This window comes from Micropterus dolomieu, linkage group LG07 (assembly GCF_021292245.1).
Source record: "Micropterus dolomieu isolate WLL.071019.BEF.003 ecotype Adirondacks linkage group LG07, ASM2129224v1, whole genome shotgun sequence".
In the NCBI taxonomy this organism is placed as follows: domain Eukaryota; kingdom Metazoa; phylum Chordata; class Actinopteri; order Centrarchiformes; family Centrarchidae; genus Micropterus; species Micropterus dolomieu.
In genome coordinates this window covers 7127720-7148783 of record NC_060156.1, presented here as the reverse complement: position 1 = coordinate 7148783, position 21064 = coordinate 7127720, and the positions used below count along the sequence as shown (strand labels likewise).

General features: G+C 40.4%; 1 protein-coding gene across 1 annotated transcript; it reads right to left on the bottom strand.

Moving 5' to 3' along the window:
- Positions 1 to 1296: 1296 nt before the first annotated feature.
- nxph2a (neurexophilin 2a) lies at positions 1297 to 20061 on the bottom strand. The gene is made up of 3 exons (XM_046053214.1): positions 19572 to 20061; positions 19297 to 19446; positions 1297 to 4166 (listed from the first exon to the last, which is right to left on the bottom strand). Exons 2-3 carry the CDS (start codon positions 19339 to 19341, stop codon positions 3420 to 3422), a joined length of 792 nt encoding a protein of 263 aa, XP_045909170.1. The 5' UTR covers positions 19342 to 19446; positions 19572 to 20061; the 3' UTR covers positions 1297 to 3419.
- Between the last annotated feature and the right edge of the window lie 1003 nt (positions 20062 to 21064).

The following is a 21064-nucleotide window of genomic DNA, read 5'->3' as shown; positions in this document are numbered from 1 at the left end:
GCACAGATCCTAGGAAAAGAACTGATACCATCTATGCTTTAGGACGCCTCTCCAACCTTTTATCTCCCTCTTTCGCTTTCCTCTACTAACTGTAATGCTTGAAAGAGAAGATCCCTGCAGTGGCGTCGTCACAATCGGAAATTTGTTCTGCCATTATGATTGTAGGAAATGAGATTGTTAAAGTAGGAGTGGACAGGTACAGTGACATTGGGCCAGAACCTTAGATGCCTGAATATAAATTGGTATTTTTATGTGAAAATCTTTGTCTTATGAGTCCAAATAACAAAGTATGACTGCAGTAGAGTGCCCTGACACCACCATTTTCACCATAAAGAAGTGACAGATTGAGACAAAAGAAACACTAATTAATCTATGGCGCTCAATGCATCCCAGGAGGTTTTTAGTGATGAAACAACCTCTTTCTTTTTTAACTGCTGTGCTCTCCTCAGACTCATCCCCTTAAGGACATAGTTTCCTTTTGTTTCACTGAATGCATTTTAACGAATGCATTTTAACAAACCCATTTAAGGGTCAGGAACTTGTCAAATCCAACTGTGGAGTAAACGTGATGTGTAGCAAGAGAAAGCATCCATGGACTGAGAGAGCTGATAAACACATTCAAATGCAACATGTCACTTTGCTGTGAAGCGAAAAGGGGAGCATTTTTGACTTTCCTGTTAATTTCCGCTTTGTGGCTGTTGTCAATTCTGAGAGTTTCAGAAAAGCAACTAAATCTGATATTTGCCACTGATGACAAAGTAAATTGTAGCCCTGCTCCACTGAAGCAAATGTCACTTGACATGGTGGTATTATACAAATATTTTATATAAAAATGAACACATTTGTAAATTATTGGTGTAAATTATCAGATCAGTGTGTAACATGGGCAGTAGGCTGACAATTATTAATTTATTATTTTGAGTGTAATATCACTATTGAAAATCATGGAAAGTCAAATGTATGTTAACATTCCTCTTAGTTTTTCAAGGATTTGGATGTGTGCAGCAGGAAAGCCTGGTGTGACTTGATGGCTAAGGAGTGGGTGCCTCATCCTGATCAGATAAGAGTAATGGAAGCGAATGAAAAGACCCCTGTCCCTGATGGCCACAGCAAAATGGATGTGCTCCCTGAGGTGTGCCTCTGGTATCATCCACGCCTGTGGACACAGATTTATTGCCCATTAAAAAGCTACTCTGAAATGTACCTCTTAAAATGGTGTGTTTATCCTGTTGAGAAGTCCTTGTAGGAATGAAACGAGACAACTGTGAGCACCGACAGACTGGGGCTGACTCAGTGTGGCAATATGCTGTGAGCCAAGTTCAAATAAGGTTTAATGCCATAAAAACCTAAATTGAGCTTTACAATTTCATTTTAACAAAATGAACCCCAGTTGAAATTGAATATTCCAAAATGAACATTTTTACTTACACTATACACACAGCAGTGCTCTTATTTCCTATTTTACAGGGAAAACTGTTTAAACAAGATTAAGCAAGCAGGAAATCAAAATACATACAATCTGCAAGGATCACAACAATTTAAATCAAAACAATCTATAACCATAAGCAATAAATATGACATCTATCTACATGATAGCGCTTAACAAACACCAAAAATAAGGAACAGTATAGTTATTGATATATTTCTCTGGACAAATTAGAATAAATTGACATTGTTTACTCTGAAGCCATAAGTAAACACGTTTAGTTTTAGAGTTACACATTAATACACAGCATTTGCACAAAGGAGTGGAACTAAAACATCAACATAGATCAACTCGGATTTAGTAATTTCCTTATCATACACCATACTCCTCATGTGTGTAATGGGACAGGATCATTTACAGCTGACAGGGAAAGATATGAGATACAGCAAATAAAGTAACATTGACAGAAACAATTGCCATGTGATAGTCAGTGGCACATGCCTTAGCCTAAAAAGCCTGGTATATACGCAATCAACACCTTATGACGTGTTGGTGGTTTTCAACAGAAGCTTTTTAAACTTTTTTAGTGATTTATAAGTCAAAGCACATTTCACCATTTACTACAAGATGGATGTTTTCCACTTTTACACAAAAGTCAGTCACTTTAAGCCTGTTCTACAACAGGGAAATGTCTGACATTTTCAAATTTAGTCCCACTTCTTATTAAAATTCTAGACAGATTCAGTACTTTTTTTTGGGTTTCTCCACACTTACACGTCTTAGGTAAATGAAATTTCCCAGGCTAATTAAAGCCTATTAAAGACAGGTAATGTCAAGGCTAGTGGCAGGACCATGACAAAGTGCTGATAATTGTCTGCCAGACTCACTAAATCCACCTGTCCTGCAATTATCGCATTCCCCCCGCCTCTCCTGACACATTAATCCACTGCGGGGCCTGCTCGGCAGGCTCATGCCTCAAAGTGGATCCTACAAACACAGATGTTGGATTTCAGACTAGTTTAGCATATACATACCTTATGATGATTGCAGCAGAAAACCAACACATTTTAAGGAACACACAAGGCAGCAGCCAGGTTATACATGGATGAGTACCTACATACGTAGGCGTAATGATTTGTCATTATTCTCTCTGCTTGCTTTTGGATTAGATGTGTTGGATCCATTTATTTTGTCATGGGTACATTATCAGTTAACTCTATTTTAGTCCATATAAAGAAAGATATGAAGAGTTTGAAGATAAATTGTAAGGCCATTCTAATTATTCAGAGCTACTTGAAAAAATACCCATTGATCAGACTAATCTGAAAGAATAGACACTGTCCTGCTTGTGTTCAGTTAACAGGTACAAATGAATGTTAGCTCTACTTTGAATGCAATGAACAGATCATTTTGACTAATAAGTCTAAATGCAGCGGATTTTCAAATGTGAAATATCTAATTTTATGCCCCGTTGAATAACTGCAAATGTCTCGGTAATTATTAACATTATTCAAAGTTTTGTCATATTTCATCCCATAACTGACTTTTGAAATGAGGTGAAGAAATAGTTTGAGAATGTTGGCATGAAGGCAGCACTGGCACACAAGCCAGCTATGCGCTTCCAGCTGGGAGGCTGCTCGCGTATTGTCTAGCCTTGAAGAAAACATCTGGACAACATGCTAATTATACCAGTGGTTTGCAGAGAACATGTGCTGTTGTGATGGGGAGGAGTCACCCTAGGTTGGTAGCTAGCTCTGATTCCCAAGTCAACCCCTAAAACCAAGTCCCTGAACACCTAACTATCTCAAATGTTAGATTTGTATACTTGTCTGCAGTATATACAAAAGTTTTGTAACCCCCCTCCCCCCAGTGTAAGTTGCACTTCCTGCAACATGTCTCAGGTAGTTAGGTATTTCGGGACAAGGAGCTTAGGGGCTGACATTTACATTATTTGATCAAACAAAAGTTTGGTGCATACTAACAACAAGCTAGATCACCCTGTGGAGGAGTAGGGAGTGTCACTATGGTAGTTGTAGTCAGGGCATACTTTCTGCACCAGTTTATAGTCTACACTGTAAAAGGCTATGTAGATGCAAATGACTTTGAAGGGTTTTGAGCACAGCCAGGACACATGGCTCTGCGTCTGCTCCTGATAGCACACCTTGGACGGGTCAAAGTTGCACAGGGCAGTCTTCTTGTTGCGGTCCGTCTTCTCATACTCAACGCGACAGTTGAATGATTTGGTGTCTTTGGTCTCCAGCGTGGACTGCTGGGCAATCTCAAACTCCACCACCTTCGAGGGCGGCACCAGGCTGACCGACACGTTCCCCAGACCCGTGGAGTTGTGACGGAAGTAAACGCTAAAAGTGCCGTTCCCGTGGTCCACAATCTTCCCTGTGATCAGCAGGTTGAGCTTGACAGTCTTGATGTTGGAGTGGAAGTCCCCCCAACCAAACATCTTTTTGAACTTGCCAGTCTTCACGATGGGCCTGCGTTTAGTTCTGGCCTGTGCACCCTGAACATCTGTCTGGTTAGATAACCAGTCCCAGAAGTCCTCCATGTTCTGTAAATATGTAATTTCCCTCATGTTGCTCTTGAACCCGGGGGAGCCCCTGGCAAACAAGCGCAGGGGGTTGAGGATCCGTGGACTGGCTGCCGTGGGAGAAATCATCTGTTCATTATCACTGTCGCCCCACTCGATGAGCTCCGTGGCTCCTCCATGCGCTTTCCTGCATGTGACCTTCAGAGATAGCAGAGCAGAGGTAGACAGAAAAACAACATGAAGTGACATAAAACATTTTTTGAAATATAATTATGCAATACTTTGTTGCTGATTATTGTGACACAATAATTATGTGACAAATATTTTAGAGTTGTTTGAACATTGGGTTTGGGTTGGGCTATCTGAGGAAGGAAACAGTAGGCTAATCCTTTTAATGTTTCTAGTTTGTTCAGAAAACATACAAAAAAGCACAAAGTAGTTGATATGGGCAGTAATGCCTTTTACAGACCAGACATATGACAGAAATTCTGATTGACAACTTATCACTGGTGATTGCACTGTAAAAATAACAAGATTTCAGTACTAAAGCTGAAGAGGAAAAAAATCAGACTGTAATCAGACTACTGAAGGAGTGCTCAGTCTTTTGTTCAGGACAGACACTTTGGCACAATGAAATTTCTTTTCTCTCTTGCCTTCCTGAATTTTCTGTGCTTTCAATAAAACCTAGGAAAAACAAAAAAGCCTAAATTCACTGCTGAAGTAAGGATTCTATAATTTTTTACATGTGGTGTGTCCATCATCTGCCAGATTCTGGATGCAAGCATTCAACTTAATTATTTACTTAACTAGGTAACGACAAAAACTGCATTCAACTACTAATCAAAATACTTGAAATATGAATGTTTAGTTTTACAAATACAAATACAGAACATTAAAACCAATGCAACCTGAGTAAAAACAAATGTGAGGAACGTTATCTTTTTCTTGAAGTTAAAGGAATTTTTTTCCGATGTTTTGGGAAATACACATATTCACTTCCTGGTCTAGAGTTAGATGGGTCAATGGCCATGAGAAAGTTGAGGCAAGAGCGAGCAGCAGTTAGCTTAGCTTCACACAAAGACTGGAAACACGAGAAACATCTTGCCTGACTCCGTCCAGCACCTCTAAAGCTCACCAGTTTATGCACTTCCTTTAGACAGAGCCAGTCTACTTCCCTCTCTTTTTACGATCTTCACAACTTGACACAGTAAAAACATTATTACCTTGCAACATTCAAACAACAGTTTAACTGACTTCACCGCCATCTGCAGGAGCCTCATATGTCTTTCTTGTCAGTTTTGTAACATCTGACCTTAATAAAATACACAACTTCGATCATTTAAAACCATTTGAACCACCAGCTACAACACTGATCTGAGCAAAGGCCCTGTTGTCGTAAACGTCAGTGTACAGTCCCTTCTTTATATGATGCTATCGTGTGTGGTGGCTGGGGATGCTGGCGACAGGCCTGTGCGGTGTGACTGGCATTGCCTGGGCATCCCTTTACAATAACCATGAAAGAGAAAGGGGGTGTGGTTGGTCAAATGAGTTTGAATTAAGACAGAGAGGCATTAGTTTAAAGTATTTTTTTTTTCCAGTAAGACCCCAAAAGGCTGTCTATGTAGTTGTTGTTCCAGTAGTTAAGCCCACCAAAACGGCATTAACAATAATTTTATTACATTTAATTAAATTACTGTGCAACTGTGACCTTAGTTTGAGTAAAGTAAAAAGTACAATAAGGTATACAAACTTGCAATTTAATTGCATCTAATGAAACTATTTACAGACACTAGTTGCACCAAAGAGGGTGAAAAACAAGAAATACACAACACATGACAAGGGAATCCTTTTGCATGCACTCATGAACTTTAACTGGACTCAGCTTTGCATAAAGCTTCTAATATTTTAGGACAACTTGTCAGATGACATGACAATGAAAATCCTCTGGACTTAAGTTGTGAGCTGGTCTCACATCAGCGGTGCTATTCTTAGAAACCCCAGGCGTATGAACTTTAGCTTGTAATGGTTCCCAACAATAACACAGGCTTCTGCAGCAGCATGGTAAAGTATGTGCTAAGTGCTAATCCAGACGCAGCAATGAACTGTGATCCCTCCTTGTACCCTAAAGCCTTTTAGCTTCAGGAGCGATTCCTGGTCCACTTCAGATAAAGCTTTAATAATTCACGGCAATAAGCTTAGCTAGTTTTATTAGTAATTAGTAGTGCCGGCTTTCCCCAGGCCCAGTTGTAGGGATCACTGAGGGAAGCAGATGTTGAAAGCACCGAGCAGCGGCTGTTTGAATTCTCACTGAGCTGCTGTGCACTACTTCCAGACTAATTATAATTTTGCTGTAAGCCTAACTGAGGCACATGTGTACAAAGCTAACAAACTAGGTCTGTCTGTTACAATTTGTTTTGTCACACTAACATTACTATGGACCATGTCCATAGGAATTTCCATTCCACATGTAAAAGTGTTACATACATCTTGTCTTGTGCAACTATATATCTTACGATTAGAGCTTCTCTTTACTAGGCTGCTTACGTCCTAGACAGTAACACCTTAATGTGGCAAGCAGGACGTAATGGCTTCTGGTATCTGGATATGTAATGTGAAATCAATGTGTCTCCCACAGAGAGTGAGCCTGACCCATCTATCAGCCCTCACATTGCTTAATTAAGACAGTTGCTCCCTGTAAACATGGATGAATGAGGCAACACTGTAATAATGCCTCTCCGTGAGGTTTATCACATCCACAGTCATTTAATCAACCAATTTCAGTGGCAGTATTCCCTCACTTATACTGCCACTTAGTAATACCTCGTGTGAGCTCAGCTGTTAATTTGATTTGACTCTTACAACATCACGATGCTGAACATAAAATCTGTGGGACTGCAGGCTCCCAACCGCAACATTTCTTCACTGCTGTGAACAAAGAAGACGCGGCACTCTACTTCCCACCAGCCCAAGCTGTTATATCCGTTACACATTGGGTGTCATGCTGCGCAGCTTAAGAGGTGAAACCAAATTTTGTCTTTCAGTGTAAATCTCAGGTGAGCTTTGTATGGGATGATTATAATGGAAATGAGAGAGGAGTTTAAGTATGATGAGCAACTGGGGAAATTGCTGTGACAACAAGGGGATCAGCAGAGGGATATGTAATACTTAAATGCCCCGAGAGGGAGGAAGCACTGGGAACTTGAAAGCTTGCACTGACACATGGGCTATGGTTTCTTTCTCCCTCGCTGTCTCCCTGCACACATGCAGCACCAACACACCCTAACACACCTCGTTCATTTAGACGTAAGTGGTGTCTCTTAAAAGCAGACTAAAGGAATCCGAGTTTTTGTACAACAAGACGCTGTGGAGAAGAAAAAAAAGAGGCAAGGTCTGATGAAGGAGAATCTACAAAAGCTTAATTAAGATTTCTTAATCGGTGCTGCCGTGCTAGAGGCATTTCGGGGCGACTTGAAACAAGACATTATTATGATAATAACTGCAGACTTATGGAGCTGAAAACACCAGACCTCATTTCAGCAGCACAAGGCAAAGTGACTAGTGCCAGACGTCGCAGATATCAGTCTGTGTGGTTTAGCTTCTTCCTTTTCCTGTACCTCCTGAACAAAAACACAGAGCGGTGCATGAACCTAACACCCTCAAGCAGAGAGACTACATCTATAAACCACAGCAGTCAGAGGTATGTCGGCCTTATCAAAGAGTACATTTAGTTATACAGCAGTAAACATTGTGGTGGGTGAACTATAAATGCTGGCAGTAATTTTAATGGATATTCACCAGTATGAACAAAAACAGTGAATTCTGATTTACACAAGTTTTTATTTTTTATACTGAAGTTGCTTATGGCTGACATTTCCTAATATAATTGGAATATATACAGATAGTATGCATAATAAACACTCCGTAGTCAAAGAAAAATGAAACTTTTTTAAAACTATTTTTGCATCACCACTGACAGAGTGCATACCGGTAATTTACACCTCTGTAATCTAAGGAGCAAAGGCACAGAAATGTACGTGTCATAGACACCACATTTCTTATTCTATATGTCTGTTTGTGTTAAAAACCTTTTCACCTAATAAAGTGCTGTGTAAATGAAATAAACTGAAATTAAAGTTTTTGCAGGATTTTTTGAGGCCAGTGTTGGGGTTTACGGATTTTACCCCTTTAGTTTATTTCTGATGTATAATTGGCTGAAAGTAAATAAACTGTATTGAGCAAAAAAGTAGAGATTTCAAACCAAATTTAAAGGATCCCTATTTATAATGATTGTTTTTTTATTATGCATTTTGTGTTTTAAAAAATATCATAATCAGATCAAATATCAGTATTGGTGTATCATCAATATTGGCCAAAAAAAGTGTACCAAAGTATACCGTACATTTTCCCTCATTGATACGTATGTCAGCATAAAAGTTCCGCAACTTAGTGTAGCTGTCAGTGACAGGCTGTTCCTTCTTATATCAGTGGAGGGAAAATGTGAGTTATTTGTGGTTGAGGCAGAGTTGGGTGCTCTCCAGCCTTTTATCTTACTTCTCAAGCAATTATTGCACTAGATCTTCTTGTCACAGTCTTTTGCGTGTGTCAAAAGTACATTCACCGCTGAGTAAAACTCTCTGTGTCTATGCAGCTTGGCTGTGCGATAAAGTGCAAAATATTGTTACTGCAGAGGTGCTACCTTTGGTTTTAAAGTCATTTCCCAAACTGCCTTGAATAAAACCAGTTAATGTTGCATAAAATCTGAGTTAAGCCCTTGAGGTGAAGTATTGCATAGATATTAAATGCTAGGGGCTGTATATTTCTCCTTTAAAAACTAATATCTTCTTGTTTTCATGAACATGTTTCAATGAACTCCTACTTGTTGTTTTTGTGTGTTTTTACTGCTATTTTAATATCTCAATGACCTGCCTAACAAACATGCACAAACGTCACTAGTATAGTTCAATGATCATTTGTTAAGGCAACACATACTGTATATTTGATTTAATGTTGTGTCAATCAATAACATCCAGAGGTATTAGTGGAACTTAAATACTGACAGTGGTCTGAACGGCAGCGAGCCACACACTGAGTCAGAATGAATCAGCCTCGACATTCATCTGTAATGAGCATTATGGAGCTGGCTCCCTGCTTGTCCCGTGGGTAGACATATCTTTTAGAGGCCTGACATAAAGGTAATTGCCACAGTGACCAGAACTAGCCTCTAGAAAGTTATTAAGAAGGCAGTGACATCTGGCTTCTGGATCATCTGAAGAGATGCTGTTAAAATGCATTTGCAGCGAGCAGACGGCGACATTGTGCTTGGCTGTGATGGGTTCAGGGCCGCGGGCAAGGCTACAGTGTTGTTTTGAGTCTCTCTCAACCTGGCATAGTTGACAATGTGGCCGCCACTCGTGATCTAAGAGCTGCTTTTCTGTATCTTTTTTGTCTCCCCAATTTTTTGTTCTGTGTGAGAGCTTCTGCGTCATCTTCATTACCAACTTTCTTGTATCAGTGAGCTAAAATAATCTGTTTTTGAGTTTCCCATCGTTGATTTTTTGTTTTTTCCCCGGCACATAAGGTTGGGATATGCGTCTGGGGAAAATTGGTTTCAGGCATCTTTCTCACAATAAACAGAATGGGCAATTAACCTGCTCATCAGTGCAAGCAGAGCACTTCCAATGATGCACTCCACTGTTCTTCATGGATTTATCTGTGCAAATTGACCTCACTTTGGTGGTGCAATTCATTTCTCTGCTAATTTTCTGTGTCTGAAGCTTCATTAACTTGATGCGCTTCTACGTAGTAAAAATCTGGACGTTCCACGGAAATTACACCGGCTTCACCACTGCCTTCCCCAGCACTATTGCAACACAACACCTGCTATATTAGAGCTGCTCAGCCGGTGCTGCTAGCGTTAGACCACCGATTGTTGCAGAGCTGGATTGACTGCAGCCTCTTGCTTTCAAGCATCTAACATGACATGACTCACATTAAAAACCATTCGCAGCCCGCAATCCCCTGCCCCACGTCCTTCCCCAGCCATCTTCCTCCTGATGTTACAGGGCATATCATTTGTAATGATTCACACCCAGAGCCGGTTGCAGGAGAGAAGGCCCTGGAGGCGCTTAGGCAGCCCAGAGTGAGAGTCTACACGCTGCTGAAGAATAGATTGGTGCTCTGATCGCTGGAACAGCCTCACGCTCCAGAGCCATCACTTTTAATCAGAGGCCGTCCAGGGGAACACATGGCAGGTGCTTCAGCGCTGTGGTGGATCGCAGCAGCAAATCCACACCGGGGGCACCTTACCAATCACAGAAGGCTACGGTTAGTGTGTGTGTGTGCATGTAGCATATCTACTCCCCTCCAGTATAATCCTTTAGGCCATTAGCACCTGACCTCTGTGAGAATGAGACAGACCACAGCCTCTAAAATCTTAACACTCCTTCTTAAGATGTTATAGATCCAATATTGAATTTGTGGCTATATTCATCAGCTAAATACTTTGTATAATTTGAATGTTGACAGCATCCAGAATCTGATGGATTATTACATATGGAGCCTAGTAAGGGTGAGATCTATTTCTTTTCTTATAACATGTATAGATACAATACATCATATCTATAAAACAATATATTTTAATGGTCGTGTAATGGTCATGCCGACCTCCAAAGGCCTAAAAACTCATCCTGTCGACACTTCTGTACGTTTACACCAGACTAACAGCATCTGACTGTCCAAACAGTCGGGTGCTGGTATGGTACGATTGTTATACGAGTGTTGATGGTGTGAGGAGAGGGAATGAAAAGCCGAAAGGCAAGTGATGCTGATGTTTTCATTACTATACTCACAGCAGTAGCACCATTTCTGTCTGTCCACAGTGCATCACTTCTGCCCATTACTGCTGACAATTGTAGTGGAAAAACCAGAGGAGCATGCATGGTATGAAACATAATATTTAAGTATGCTAGCGCTATCAGGATGCTGTGGTAGAGAGGTGGGGAGGTATCCATTATTAGAGTGAGTGATATTAAAAAAACAAGCTGCTAACATCAAAATGCACAAAACTTAATTGTGTAATAATAGTGCACATTTGTTTGTTTTCTTATTGTGTCCCATTAAATGGACTCAAACATGGGTTGAAACCACAATGATCTGAAGGACACTGTAACCGTGACTGTACAGATTGCAGAGAGAAACAATGTGCTGCTGCTCCTGGCCAGCTCTGTTACGGCTGTTTTCTTCTCATGTTGGTCAGTGTTGTGAGTAGAATTTTCCTACAGGACCAAAGAAGTGCAGGAGTGTTTAAGGTGAGTTGTCAGTCGTCATAAGACAAACATGAATGCCGAAGAACATGAGGGTTACATCAGTCGCTCTGACGCATTCCAGCCATGCGCGGGGGGGCGTGTGGGCAGTGTTCAATTGCAGCTTCATGCAAGCCTAAACATTAAGCAGGCACATGGAAATATTGGAAATTGCGAGTGTAAATTATAAATAGGGACTACTCCATGCTTTATGGCCAATGTTTGAAAAAAACATTTCTTTCAACAATATATATAAGTGTTGCGGAACTGTCCTTGAACAAGACACATTATTTCTACCAGCTCCAGGACTGTTGATCCGACGCTGTCCCTGAACTATGACCTCTCTTGTGGCGAAGTGAAAGGACAACAGAAGCTGTGATAGAGAGCAAGAGCACAAACTGCTGTCCACTTCCTTCTTCAAGAAATCATAAATATGCAGACCACTTCTCTATGAACATTCCCTGTCCACACAAGTCCTATTTTATTCTGACACAATCGCAGCACAACAAAACAAGGTCCTCATAATGTTATAACGCATGTGCACCTCATATATTCAACTGAAATTAACTATGTTTACGAGCCTATTTTTGCACACATGTCTTGGCAAAATATTATCTGACTGCTCATGATGTCACTCGGAGCTGCTCGCATCCTATGATTAATATAAATTACAGCGCATAACGTAACCCACCTGTGGCTAGTATAAATCATATGATGTGAGTTCTATGTCATGTTTATAGTGTCAATGTCTTTCTATTCTTGCTCAGTCACACAATATTCTCTAACCATGCCTCGCTTCACCTTTTTAGGAGTTTGGTGGACTTGTATTGGTGTTTGCGAGAGTCTTCAGAGTGAAGCATTCAGTGTCATTAGGGAGTATATTCCTACAGAAGGCAATGCACTAAACTGCACAAATCACCTCTCCTGCAGTGTGGAAGCTGACAACAAAGTATTGTGGAAATGTGCTTCAATGTTCCCTAATAAACTGGACAAATAACAGAAAGTGTAATCGTCTCCTGTTATAGCATTCCTAAAGCACTCTCAAAGTATTAGATCAACTCAGTGGTCTGCCCTTTTATACCTAGAAACCATTCCAAAGTCACCTTCATGGCTTCATGTCATCTGTTTTCTGTTGGGTAAAATACATGTCAGTGATTTTGTCACAGTAACCTGTTGGACACAAAATATATCAATAGTGCCATAATGCAGAGCCTATTGGAGTCAATCAAGTGTCCAAATTACTATCTTGCAACAAACGTTAAATTGTGTAAACCAACCAAAACTTACAGTCAACTGTGCAGGAAGCAGATTTACAGACTGATGCAGCAAACCAGTGTCAGCATCACACAGCACGCCTGTTGTGAGGCAGCAGGAAGTTAAATATGATTGTTGATTCTTCTTTTTAATGTAATTGCTTTATCCTCTTGAGTGAGTTTTGTCACATTTGTGTTTAAAGTAAAAAATAAGAAATCTTAAACCTTTTTTCATTTTTTCTGTTCTTTTGGTGAAATTATTTGAGGGCTGATTCCACACCCAGAGGTTTTATTCTAAAGTTTGCGAACCATAGAATATGTTCAATTCAATTCTAAATTTGACCCCTCATATGCTCCAATAGTATTCTTATCAGCATGGAAAAGGCCTCATCACACCTACGGGGCACTAAAACTGTCAACTGAAACTCAAAGCCGTGTCATTACTGAACAGTGATGAAATTATTTTTAAATTTGCAGCCAGTGAGGGAGGAGGTAGATTAACTTATAGAAGCAATACCACAGTGTAAAGATATTCATTATCAGCTAAAAGTACTTGTAAAACATCAAAACGTATGTATGTAGCAGAATAGTTAGTACACCCTATGTACACACTTGTGAGTGTGCATTTTAGCATTTCATTGTTGTACATTTATCGTTAATTGCTTTACATACTAATGGGAAGTTTAATTTATATGATGTATATGAAATTCAAGACTGCAAAGTAACTAGTAGTTACAACTAGCTGATAAATGCATGAGACTTTCCCATAATAATAAATACTTTAAATTGTATTTGAGCACAGTACACATCTAGCAGCTGTTTAAAGCAAGAAAACCCACAACATCTATTTAATTGCAAGACTCTATGATGGAATAGACCTCTAAATGATGATAGCCATCACAAAAATCTGAAATGATTTAAATGCAGCGATGATGTCAGGTGTTTTGAAAGTGTTTGCAAAGATCCCACTAGGAGAGAAGAAGGAGGAGAGGCTCTGGGACCAGCACCTCCAGGTAATCTGGATACCAGTGTTATCTCAGCACCTGCCACATGTGACAGCAGCAAAGCCCTGAACACTTCACTTTTAGGCAGGCGTTACCTTTCAACGCATCATCAGTTTCATAATCCCCTTACATGGTCAAAGCGCCAACTCCTGTGCTGGCTCCTGACACCTGCAGCACAGCTCCATATGTCTGATATCAGGGATTCAGGAGGATAATACCACAAAGCACTCTGGACTCAGTGTAATTATCATTCTCTTGACCAGTTTTTAACACCGTCTGCTTTGTACTACAATGGCAAACATGCTTGTAAAACCGCTTCAGCTAATACTTGAGGAGACATGTCCTGTTTTTCTGAAACACTTCAAGTTTCCAGTTTTAGTTTTTCCACTTTCATCTCAGCAAGACTAAATGTTTTTCTGACTGAGCTTTTATGTCTGAGTGTGTGTGTGTGTGTGTGTGTGTGTGTGTGTGTGTGTGTGCGTGTGCATGTGTGTTTGAGAGAGAGACAGAGAGACAGACAACTCAAATCCATGCTGCAAATGATAGGGTGTTTTATTCCAAACTGTTTTTGCTTGATTTGCTCAAACGGACGTCCACTAAATTTGACAGAGCAAATGTTTCTGTTCTCAAAGCAGATTGTGCCTCGTCTGATTTCACAGAAACAACTCCCTTTGAAGAAAAAACACGACTAGGAAAGACGTTGCTTCCTTTTCTCTCTGAGTAGCTCTGAAGACAGGTACTTCACAAGAAATATACAAAGACAGAGGGGAGCTGACAGTGCTTTGTTAGGGCTGGAAATGACAAGCTGAAAAGAAAGGCCTCAAAGCCCGGAGGCAGAGAAGGAAATGCAAAACTGAGAATAATCAGAAAGGAGATTTATTGTACTTATTCTTAAGCTGTCACACCTTGCCTTTTACAGGAAAGCAGCGCAGTTTTAATTAAAGAGGTCAATCATTTTCCTGAGCTCTGACATGTAATGTGATTGCCTCCTTCAAAGTACCAAACCAGGTGGTAATTAAGAACTTGAATATGTTTGGAAAATATGAAAATGTTGAAAGGCAGACATTTTGCTACTGTTCCTACCAGAGTCGTAGTTTTATGTGGTGGCGCAGCTCATCACGAGTTTGATTGAATTCAGACATAAGTGGAGAACTCGCACAGCAACAAGACAACTATTGCAATATTTGATTTTCTAGAAGAGAAAGTGACACCGCAATGCCTCAGAAGATTTTCTATCATCCACACAAGATTTAGACAAAATACCTGCTGCACATGAACTGATTCCCACCTTTTGTTTTGTTGCAGCACAGCAGTGAAAAGCGAAGCAGACAGTAAAAAAAAGAGCTGCTAAACAGCGAGGTTGTGCTTCAGAGAGTGCTGGATGTCTAACCCTGCAGAGCGGTAATGACAATGCTATAAGGTTGCGGAGCCTCCAGATCTAACACTGCCTCGGGCTGCACATCGCCCATAAAAATTCATAGCTGTGGACCAAGATCGGGGAAACTCAACATCATATTAAACATAATGTTTCCTGCACCAGAGAGTGGGTGTGACTTGCTCTGAGAGAGCTGTTCAGAACTTCACTTCCTCCTAACATCATGACAGAGGCTAGGGGGGAAGTAATTGTGCAGCTTATAATTGTTTGACTTAAGTTTTTAATGGTCCTCTCAGCAGCCAGATTATGGTTACTGTCAATGCAAAGGGCAATTGTGTCACACCTATGAATCATTTGGAACTTCATTTCAGGACCTTTATCGTGGATTTATTGGCAGCACACACACAGTTATGACTGATGATTGGAAAAGGAATAGGTTGCAGGGCTCAATACAGTCAATACAACCTGTAGTGTGTGCAAGCTACCTTTGAGGTATCTAACCCGCAGAAATGACAACCTTTCCTTCAGAGGTCTGAGACAACATGCAGTCTGAGGACTGCAAATGCCACAGACAGTATTGTTTATGAGGGATTATCTAGTCAAGCCTTCTGGCTAGAAAGATTGTGACCCCAATATGAGCACAGATACACATCAGAACCATGTAAGCCCCAAAATGATTCCTGGAAAGGCAGCACATGCATACAAGGCCCCTTCACTCTGCCAATCCATGTTTAATGACTTCCACAGAAATTTCTACTGGCCTGTCTGTCGTTTTCTCTCATATTTTTCTCTCTCCCCACCCAATTTCTCTGGTGGGGTTTTGAAGACTTAAGTTCCACTCTTTTTCTCTCTCTCTCTCTCTCTCTCTCTCTCTCTCTCTTTCTTACAAGGCAAAATCCTGGAAGAGGTTGATGTGAAGACCAGGCAGAGCAGGGATGTGAAGAATATAAACACAATTTTTTTTATTGTCCAGAGGGAAAGGCGGGGAGGGGATGGGGGGTGGGGGTGCCGGGGGTTGGGCGGTGGGGTCTGTAAAAGAGACGAGGACCTTATCACAGCCCAGCAGCTCTGTAATTCGCCGCCATGATAAAGTGGCAGCGCGGAGAACCTTACAAGGCTGGCACAATCCAAAGACGGATTAGGTTTTTCTGACATAAGCTTCCTGAAAAACTAATCAATCAGCCCATGCAGTATTATCAGAAGCGTGAGATTAAAGAGCTGCTCCTAATCCCCCCACTGTACATTTTATTACACTTCCCAGTGTTAGTTGCCTTTAAATATACAATAAATAAATAATAAAACCAAACCTAATTGAGCATGGGGAAGGGGAAAAGGGTTAAAGAGCCCTTAGAGAGGGAATTTATGTAGAATTTATGTTTTGTTATGAAGACAGGGATAAAACTGTTGTCCTTGCCAGAGCCCGTTTTGACTTTGAATGGAGCCTCACTGTCTCTCTCCAGCACTGCAGAGAAAAACTGCGAGTGGGAAAAAAAAATCTTCTGGCAGTTTTCTACAATAATATTAGCAGCTAAAACTGAACCAAGTCGACTTCATATTCAGATTTTTTTTTGTTCTGATGATCTTCCACTTTCATTGATGGATGAACAGAAAATAATCCAGTGAGCTAGATGTAAATAAATTAATATATAACTGTTGAGACTAATGCTAAATCCCTTGAGGAATGACTTGTAATCCCTTAAATCAGTTCACATCAAAGTTGCAGGGATGAACTCCAAGCATGTAGCAGATCCAAGGGACAAGGCATGTTCAGCTTACTAGTAACCAGCTACGCTTTGTCTCTTAAGTGCGTCACACCCTTCTATCAAGATGCTCGCTCAGTCCGACCCTGGGCGACATTTACAACAACACAGGAGGGAGCCATACATTCAACACCACCGCTGCTGATCCTCTTGGCATGGGCCACAGAGATGCTTTGTCATGACACATTATTACCGAAGAGCTGTTATCCCGGCAATAAGATACAAAGGCGCAATGGACTTTGTCTATATCTTCTCACACTTAATTCCGTGCGGCGTTGAACAGTCCACTTTCCCTGCATGAAAGCTGTGGAATAGAGGCAGGGCAGGAAGGGCAGGACGGGCAGACGGCGACAGCAGAGAGCACGGCTCTCAAGTATGTTTTATCTTCATCTACATTGTTCTGCTGTCGCTGCACAGAGGATAACGGCAGCAGATGTCATGGGGAAGAATGGATTCTCCCAGGATGGCTTTGACCCTCTTATTTGTCCCTGGGGTATGGCACAGATGCTAGGGCCAGGGTTACATTTTCACCGTTTGATTCATGTTCTGGGTGTTTTCGCTATGAGCGTGTATGAAGATGCAAGAGGAAGAAAAGTGTTTGTGTTCTCTTTTCTTTTTTTGGATGATATGGCATGTCTGTGAGACTAAAGAATCACTACAGATCCTCTACTTCAAGTAATAAAAATGTATCCTTCAGTTTAACAGGGCATCCTGGCGCCTCACTTGTCTGAGGTGCATCCTGTGACACCATGGGTAGAAATCCAGCATTGCAACTTTGTCACATGTCACCCCAATCACATCCTTACAGTGCCTTCTCATAGTAAACTATGAAGCAGAAAAAGGAAGATTGTCTCAAGACGTTTTGGTGCATATTTCACGCTTTCATTCAGCCTGATATTTAAGTATTTTTTACCCTTCGGAAGGTGGGGGAATATGGATGTGGGCTGATATGTCCCCCATCAGACAGTGGTGGGTCTGCTGGGAGGGAAGCCACTGAGGCATATAAAAAGAGCCTCTCCAGGGAGGCAGAGCTCCCAATAGGCACAAGGCTGATTACAACAGCAGCCAGAGAAGACAGCACTTTGCCGCTGCATCTGTACAGTTCAAGGCTATCTTTTAGAGAAGCCCTCTTTGAGGATAACACAGATGTGAAGAACTTCTTCAATCACATGGCATTTTCTGTTCAGGTCTGAACACGGCAAGAGTCCGTAAAGCGAGGATGATCACGATAAAACGCGCACTTTATTCAACTGCCTATAGAGGACATCAACAGCTGTTGAAAAAAAAGAGCAGGAAAAGACCTTTAAATTTCCCTAAAGCTCACAATCTTTCTTTAGGGGGCTTATTCATGCAATAAAAACAGAATTAGACTACAAGAAGATTATATCCAGAAGGTTAAAACAATCAGTCTCTGGCAAATACTACATCATTTCCTGTGTATTCACAGGTACTTGTGATTTCATCATGTTGTGTAAATTGTAAAGGAGGAAAGAGCGCAGGCTTAGAAAAACTGTGGTTTCTGCAATTTTCACTTACTGTTCTCACTTCCTTTTGTTTTTTGCTGGCCTCCATTTTAATACGTCAAAGACACTACAGGAGTGTCAAGGGGTTCAACAGAGAGGTCAAACCAAATAAAATAAAATGATTGCTAACCACGTATATCCATGTGGTATAGTTGAATAAATGAAGAGGCAGATTTGATTGTTGCTTTTAATATATTAAAGGTCACTTATCTTAAAACTAAAAACTCTGCTAACAGGCACATCAGTAAATACAAGTTTATATTCAGTGAATAGTAAAAAGATTTTTAAAACTACACTAGCTCAACTTCTCAATTAAGAATACTGTTGAATTGTTCATTATAATATAATGAGCATAATGTTCACATTAACTTGTAAATGTAATGTAAACTGTCTGTATTATTGTTGCATAAACATGGCAAAAATATATTCTATATCTAAATGTTTACTAAGAAAAGCCCCAAATAGGAACAATAAGTTCATTCAGATGCTATTATGGAGGGATATTAGCTGCATTTGGTACTGTACATTATGGCTATTGACAAAGCCACAGTCTATTCTGTAAAATTAAATCCAATCAACTTGGCTATTAAACTTTCTAAAATATGGTTTATATGGGCTGCAGAAATTAAACAAATCATCATATAGAGGTGTTGGGGTGCCCTTTATTTTAATAAATCATGTTCATATGGTAGGAAATTTTTGTATTTTATTATTGGCCCACAAGTTGTAAATAACACAAAACAAGTTAATCCCACTGTAAGACTTAATGAGGAGTTCTTGTCGACCAATAAATTGGCTGCTGATGACCGTGTCAACTAAAATGTCATGCCAGGAATTTATTCAATTGCCATTTGGCATTATGTGGTAGCTGATAAATTTGACATTGCATGAGCACATCTACAATAAACTAAATTACAACAAAATATAAATGAAACCAACATATATAATACAAATATATAAACAAGACAAACGATTGTCTCATAAGGGACCAGCAAGATTACAAAAAAACAGGAATCACATTAGTGTCTCTAACTTTCTCTTTAAAGGATTCTTGGCCACATACATATTTCTACACATTGTGTTAATTTTAATTCAACCAGCTCACACCTCACCTGGTGCAGGAGGAAAAGAAACAGGAATGCTTGCAGAGCTCTCATCTTTGGTGACTTCTTGACTTATTCAAAATGAGCGGCGCTTAAATCCTCTCTGGAAGATTTGGAGAGGGACAGACGCACATGCCTTTGAAGCATTGCTGTGATCACCTGCGAGAAAAGTGGAAATACATACGATGTTAAATCGCTTAAAACGCCTTTATTAAATGTTACAGGACCACAAATACAGTACATTTGAATTATATCTTTGGAGGAAAATACAAACTTTTCCTTACCGTGTTTCAAATGTTATACCTCACTTAATTTGGTAAGGCGGTTCAAATCATCCTTGTTCAATCCACTTTCGGGAAAGAGTCCTAAAATCCTCTCAAACGTCTCCGTCTCTCAGGATGTTGAGTTTTTCCCAGGGCAGTTGGGACACTTGGATTTCTCTACAAACAAGGTGGAACGGCTACATTCAGTTTTTCTGTTGAAACAACACTCATCTAAGTTGCGAATCAAGCCAAACCGAAACAAACTGTAGGCTATCTTGTCGCTAATTAATCCAAAACAATGGTATCAATAAGGCAATGATGCACGCGGTAAAGTATAGCCAAGTGAGCCCGTATCCCAGTGACAGGACTGCAGTCAGTCAGACAGCAGTCCGTTCGCTGTGCGCTCTCTTCAGCTCTGCTTGACTTCAGTGCGCAAAATCCTCCGCTGCGCGTCTGGAGACTCCAAGGTCGGTGCGCATCCGCGCAGAGAGTCAGACTAAGATCTACCTTTGAAGTCTTACTCTCTCCGTCTAGGAGACAAGTAAGAGGCTTGATGCCACTGTTCAGGTTTTGTTCAGCAACACGTCCACATTTTTAACCCTTTAAATGTGTAAACTCACTCGTAGAACTGGTAGTTTTCACTGTTTTATTACTGATGATAGGATAATCTGGCATATCACATGGCTGCTCTGCCGCTTGTGAGATTTTCTTGAAGGGCAGTAGAATGCATACACAACTCCTGACACTTGTATTATTGTAATTTACACAGTAATGACACCCAACTTGCAAACACAATCTGTTGAATCAATGTTTGAATCATGTCAGTAAAAAGAACACATTGGTGAGTGATCTTTGAGAGCTGGCTGAAGCAGCAGCCCTGACCACACAGCAAAAGGTCAAACTTTGTGCTGATGACTGCACAAAGGCCATACGATTTTCTGCTGTGGACAAGACCGGATATTTTGGAATCCATGTGACTTTGGCACCACCACGTGGTTACAGCGAAACATCTCACCTTACAGGGACATGTGAAGGTGCAGAACAGTTTAACCTTAAACCTTCAGTTTGTGTCTTGTAGTTTAACAAAGATCTGCTGAATGTTTGAAAGATTTATCAATATAAACGTTCTCCACATTTAAGCTGTAGTTGCTGTGTGACAAAGTTCCAGTGACTGAAGACTTGTGTTAGAGGCAATGAGGCAAAATACAAAGGTGAAACAATGAAACACAAGAAGAGCAATTCAGCTCATTGCACCACTGAGGCAGTATCAATGCAGTGTGAAGGTATCTCCTTACTATTTCTTTCTTTTCTACTGTAAGCCATGTTTATCCATCTCCCATGACTATCATCTGGGAGATGCCATGATTTTATTTAAACTTGTGTGTACTTCATTTACCAGCCTGAATACTTCAAACTAAATGTCCTTTTTCAAATGTATTTATTTTATCGAAGTGTGCATAAACACAAAACAAAGGTACAAACATACAGTTAGAGAATATGGCAAAAACTACTAT